Below are 6,508 nucleotides of genomic sequence, written 5' to 3'. Positions count from 1 at the left end.
CGTACCCGTGTGGTGATTGAGCAGACATTTGGCCTTTTGAAGGCACGGTTTCGCTGCCTCAGCAGATCTGGTGGGGCACTCCTGTACGGGCATGAGTAGGTGGGCAAGATAGTCATGGCATGTGTCATGCTACACAATATGTGCATCAGACGGAATGTGCCTCTGCCCCCTGATGCTGATCTGCAACCACCTGACGATGAGGATGAGGAGGGTGGAGATGGGGCTGCACTTCAGGGAGGCAACGATGCACAGGATGGACGTGACGTGCACCAGACTTTGATTAACCAATGTTTCTAGCACACATGGATGCGGAGTGTGACATGGAGGTGGGACTCAGGGCACTGGGTGTGTCAGGGACATGGACACTGTAGACTGTTCACCAATAAAGCACACGTACACAATAAGGAATGTCCGCTCATGTGAATTCTGATTTCACAACAGGTGTATTGAAGAAATATGACATATCAAGTGCACAAGCCCTCCATCCCACACACCCTCTAACCTCTCCCCCCTCAACTTCCCCACACACCCTCTCACCTCTCCTCCCCCTCTCAACTTACCCACACACCCTCTCCCCCCTCCACCTCCCCCCTCAACTTCCCCACACACTCTCTCCCCCCTTCCCCTCCCCCCTCAGTTTCCCCACACACACTCTCTCCCCTCTCACTCCCCCCTTAACTTCCCCACACACCCTCTCCCCCCTTCCCTCCTCACTCAACTTCCCCACACATGGTGTGCACTTGCATGCACCAATAGTCTTCAGGAGTACAGAATGGCAGGCTGCACCTACACCCCTTTTCCACTGGCAGCATCGGGTGGACCCCTGTCTGACCTGCGCAAATTCCCACCCGACCTACGCAAGGGGCTGGTCTGTCTGGAGCTGGCATTTGAGGAGGTGCCCGATTGTTCAACCACCTGTGTGGGGCGCAGGGCCTCCAATGCTGCCACCATTTGGGTGAGGACCTACCTCACAGCCGCCAATTCACTACATATGTCTCTGGAAGTGGACTGGATTGCAGATTTGAGGGATGCTGCGCATTCTCTTTTTTCCTCCCTTGCCTGGCCACATTCGGTGATGTGCTGGGTCAACAACCCTGTCAGCTCCTCCTGGTGCTGTTGTATTGCCCTGATGCCCTCCTGCCTGTCCCCGACACTGGCGGATGTTGTTGGTGAATGCGGAATGGTTGGGGCCTCATGCATGCTCCCCATGGGGCTGAAGCTCCCTGGCCAGGACTCCACCGCGGACAGCTCATGGCTGCTGGTATACTGATTGCTGGGTGGGGAGTGTTGGGGTGACTGCTGGGGGTCTGCAGCAGTAGGTGTTCTGGGTGTCGGATTGTGTTGTTCATCATCGGACACAGCTGCCATGGCAACTGTCTCCCCAATGGTACTGCTTGCAGTGGATACCGTGCCTTCAGCCACTGGCTCCTGTGTGGATGTGGCTGGTGGGGGTGCGTTGGTGGTGTCCGTAATGCAAATTTGTGCTGTCGGTTCCTGAGTTGTGTTGGGTTTGCGCAGTAGTCCAGGTTGCCCTCTTCCCCTGGATGTTGAGGGACGGTTTGCTGGCTCCATTCCCCTGGATCTCTTGGCTGGTGTCGCAGCATCCTCCCTGGGGTCCTGATCTTCACTCTCAGATTGTGTGGCTGTGGGGGACCAAGAGAGGGAGTCCATTAGTGATGGATCAACATGCATCAGGCATGCATTGGGATAGCTGCTTTTCTATGGAATGGCAGGTAATTGGCGTTGGGGTAGTGACATACGGGTTGCTAGCCTCTTGGGTGGGTCATGCAGGGATGCATCTGGGATGTAACATATGTGGGGTGCATCATGCATGTGGACAAGATGGTGCTGTGCACTGCCTCTAGGCAGTCTTGCAAACGTGTCTGGTGGACCCTGCTTTGCATCATTGCACTGTCAGTTCAGGGGGACATCATCGTGTTATTCTTTACAGTGGTTCAATTGGGACACCTACCTGCATCAGCTGATGATGGGGCTCCACGCTCCATGTCCCCCACGTCCTCGATTGCCTCCATCCCGATGGTGCTCGCACAGGTCTCCTCCCACCAATGCATCTTTATGGGGGAGGCCGCACCACCACCTGTTGCCATCCACTGGCTACGGTTAGCAGAGATGATGTTGCAGACGCGTAAGCGCAGGTCGTCCCAGCGCTTCCAGACATCTTTCACTGTGCGCGGCGTGGTGCCAACGGCACTCACTTTCTGCGCCATATCTGCCCATATCTCTTTTTTCCGCTGCACTGCAGGTCGCCGCAAGTTATTGGAGAAGACAACATCCCCATTTTCTGCCAGCGTATCTTCCAGCATGTTGAGCTCCTCTTCTGAGAAGCGCTCCTTGCGCAAGCGCGCAGCACCTTTTTTTAGTGCATTGGGCATTGTAATATGCTGCAAGTATATGTTGGAACAGGTGTGGTGGTGATATGGGCCCTGGTTACAGAGGATGGCAATGGATTGTGTTTTTAAAGATTGCCGCCGTGCTCTTTCCCGTTCCTGTGTTTTGACGCTACTTCCGGTTCCGCTTATTAGCGGTTATCGCTATTAGCGGTGACCGCTAATAGCGGTCACCGCTAATACCGGCAGCATGGATGGCGATGGAGCTATCTGCGCTTCGTGCAATGCCGGTAAGGGCGATTTTTTGCCCTTTGACGGCAGGGCGGTAAGGTTGTTACCGGCATTGCGCAAAGCTTGTGTCCGCGTACTCGAAATCGCCCTCTAATAGCGGGCTTGGAGCAACACGGACACAGTATTTGCTCCATGCCGGTAAGGGCAGTTACTTACCTCCAAACTCGTAATGAGGCCCAATGTCTAAAGACTTCTCAAAATGCTCCATCTCAATTCAAATCCATGCCAGTGTTTTTATACAACAGGTTGGCAGATTTGCACAAATGTGAAACCAAAATTGGCTGATCTACTCTGACCTGCCAAGAAATAGGTAGTGGAATGGTCAACTCACAGTCTCATTTTACATGAGACAAACATTCCCACTGCATGGACCACAGATGTGACTTTGGTCCATTTGAGGGGATTTTAAGTACTTCTATGGTGGATCTAGAAAAAGGCATTCTAGTCTGCAAGGTACTCGTTTCGTGTGTCATTTACCAGACTGGCCAGGAAATAAAAAAATCAGTAACACCATATGGAAATGTTGGCTGGCATTAAAATCAATTGCTGTGGATTCCACCTACATTACTCTGGTGTAAAATCAGTCAGAAACCCACAGGGATTCTGGCCTCTCTTCCAGATTGAAAACTGGATACAGGTGATGAAGCTGTCAGTTTACCGATTTGTAGTGTGGAAGTGCACAACGTGTATTTGCCACCCTTTGGCCCGCTCCCACTCCACAGGCTACTGACACAAATGAGATAGATGATAAGGTACAAGATTTAACTGGGTTACAAATTCACAGAAGAACTCTAAAGCTGTCCACTGCCAAAAGGGGAGTATTTCATCTCACCATACCATGTTGGTTGCTTTCTGTAAATTGTAGTCTTGTGTGTACAAAAGGAAAATCAAAAGTAACAGAATGCAAATAACACCAGTTTTGTAAAAGCAACTCACGCCTGACATGGCACATCTTCCAAGAGGTATTCAGTAGGCAGAACACTTTCATTGTTAGGGCTCATTTCAGTGTCACACTCTTTGGGTTTACAGCAGATGGGTGTCTACAGGTGTCTACAGCCACACAAGTTGGGTTCGTTTTTTTGTTTATTGTGTTGTACTTTTTCCTGAATGGAATAGATGTTCCTCACTTACGTGCTTGTGTCCATACCTGATATTAAAAAAAATATATAATAACTATTTGCTTATGCTTATCCAACCAACAGAACAGTCATTATTTGAAATGTGTCAAGGCAATGTTTGTGCGGGTTATGTTATATGAATATTTTGACAGCTAGTTTCCTTTTAATTGTTCATTTAGCTAAGATATTTGATTTCTACTCACAACTGTAATTCCTCTTAAAAAAGGACCAACAATGATATGAAAAATAGAATTCCCAGGGACCACATTACTGAAAGTGTACTCTATTCAGGCATGGCACATCTTGCTTTTTTCCTCCAGTGACACTGTTTATAGTACAAAAACGATCAAAGGTCTACTGCTTTCATAACAGGGTCACTACTAGTTATCATTGCCCTTATTGACTGCGGTTAGGATGGTCTATGGTCTGAAACCCAAATGCAGTGGTTAAGCCTGGCAAGATCAAAGCCAATGGCCCAGATGCAATGCAGTAGCTGTGTCCTGATGTCAATGGTAGCCACTTTAGCACCCTCTTCAGAGTGAATAATGTGACTGAATTATGTGATGTAGGTGGTGTAATTCCATATGGTATTGGAAGAAGGTGTGCCCCAGTAGCTGGGAGATAGGTTTGTTTATGTTTATGTTTCTGTGCTTATATCGCGCCAAAAGCCCGCGGCATCAGGGCGCGTGACATACAAGACAGAGACAGCCTAAAAGGCAAAACATTTAAACATTGCTGATGGTGTTAAGTTCAATCATACTCTAAGATGACGATGAAACATATTTAAACAGGTGGGTGTTAAGCGGACTCTTGAAAGTCTGGTAGTTGTTTTCCAACCAAAGGATCAGGGGCTGTGAAAACATAAAAATCGATATGAGGCTGGGAAGCCCAAAGGAAACACACCAACACAGGTTACAAAGGACATACAAGTGCTTTATTTAAAAGCTACAACAGTTACCAAAAGTCAATTGACAAACGGATAGCTATTCGGCTCTCAGAGTAACGTAACAAACTTCAACGAGGGTTCGATGCATTAGTAGAGAGAGCGTACATTGGAATACTTGGGCTTTTACATCCTTTATCCAGCCCTTGGCCAACCCCCTCGCAGGTTAACCATTCTTGGGACCAGGCCTAGGGTTCCTTGCCAGGTCAATCCTATAATGTATGCATTTTGATCAGTTCCGCTGATACAGTTGTTCATTTACACATAGGTCAGTGGTAGGACAAGGTCTCAGTTTGCGACCCCGACAAGTGGCCTGCAGGCATATTACTTATTTGTGTGCGCGGAGGTCACAATGGCCAGAATCTCACTCAGAATGTCATTGAGCCTCCATTTTGATGTTCAGGGTGACTTCCACATCACAAGAGAAACTAAAATGGTGGCTAAATCCAAGATGGCGACTTACATAACTTTTCATTAAGGTCAAGACCTTGCCGCGGAGTCTATTTACATGATATTTTAGAAAACTTGGCCTAGGCCAATACACATTCAAATACTGCGATAGGAGGCATAATATCATTTCAATTCCAACAGACCCTACTTTTATCCTATGCCAAGTGCTAATATCATTTCTAATACTTTTGCAAATAACTCCATGTGCTGTCATCCATACATCCCGAATCATTGTCTGTAATATCTATAGCCATTAGGTCGTTCATCAGAACCTCTTGTAACACAAACTCTTTGGATGCTGTATCTGGGGCATATATTCTATGCCCTATTGTGCTCACTGCTTGGGCACAACATCCCCCTAGCATTCCACATATACTCGGAAGACATTGAAAACAGCAACAAAGGAATAGCAGGATCCCCAAAATAACCAGAATAACAGAAAGCACCTTCCAACTCCAAGATCGTAAAGAATCCCAGAACCAGGTGCTAAGATTCCAATCTCCTACAGGGATATGTACTTCATAACTAAGAATATGCAAGTTCTGTATTGCTTTAAAAATTGTCGGCGAGGAATCTGGTACGAAAACACAGTAAGCGGACCCCACCAATTTGCATACTCCACCTCGTTCCGCCAAAATGACATCTAATGCCATCCGATTTTGGAGTGCTACCAATCTTATTGATTTTTGTTCTAGTGTCATATTGTAGAGTATGTCCGTGGTCCGGTTGATCGTTCTCTCCAGTACCCTTGCTAATCCCCTAATGTTCTCAGAGTTTGTTATTTGTCCCCAAAAAAATGCACAACTGATTTTGCTATATCTCCCAATACTTGCCCAGGGGTATCTCCGTTCTTGTCCCGCCGTGGGCGAGCCTTAGAAACCTCCAATGTACTAGCTATAAATACCCCGGGTAACAGGATTCCTAAATAACAGGTTCCCTGCCAATCCTTGGGCAACCAGGGAAATGCTAAACTACCACAAACAAAATAAACAGGCCCCCCTACATACAGAGGCCTGTTTTCTCCAGTCAAATTTACAATGTTCATACAACCTTCAAAATCTCCCATTGGCCGAGTGCCGTTTCTTTGTACACAAAAGGGGACCGAGTCAGGGCTATGATTTATAGAGTAGGAAGGAGGCACAGCGTCCTTATTGCCTATCGGAGCCATTTTAAAGGAAATTAAAGTTTGAAAAGGAAGAGACAGTTTATCAAACGGCCTAATAGAAGCGTCATTAGGTTTACTTCTATTTGCAAAAAGCGAGCATCCCAGGGGAGTTAATTCACGTTTCTCGAAATCATTCAAATTAGTTCCATCAAAGTTCCCTGAGATGCTATCATTCCAACGGCCAAAGAATAGT

At 47.3% G+C, this 6,508-nt stretch overlaps 1 protein-coding gene across 1 annotated transcript; it reads right to left on the bottom strand.

Moving 5' to 3' along the window:
• Window positions 1–963: 963 nt before the first annotated feature.
• On the bottom strand, window positions 964–2,393 carry LOC138505032 (nuclear apoptosis-inducing factor 1-like). Its single transcript, XM_069625372.1, has 2 exons — window positions 2,093–2,393; window positions 964–1,643 (listed from the first exon to the last, which is right to left on the bottom strand). The coding sequence occupies exons 1-2, from the start codon at window positions 2,391–2,393 to the stop codon at window positions 964–966; spliced, it is 981 nt and encodes a 326-aa protein (XP_069481473.1).
• Window positions 2,394–6,508: the final 4,115 nt, after the last annotated feature.

This window comes from Ambystoma mexicanum, chromosome 11 (genome assembly GCF_040938575.1).
Source record: "Ambystoma mexicanum isolate Mex_15411 chromosome 11, UKY_AmexF1_1, whole genome shotgun sequence".
NCBI lineage: Eukaryota > Metazoa > Chordata > Amphibia > Caudata > Ambystomatidae > Ambystoma > Ambystoma mexicanum.
The sequence above is the reverse complement of the archived record's forward strand: the minus strand, read 5'-3'. Positions and strand labels throughout refer to the sequence as shown.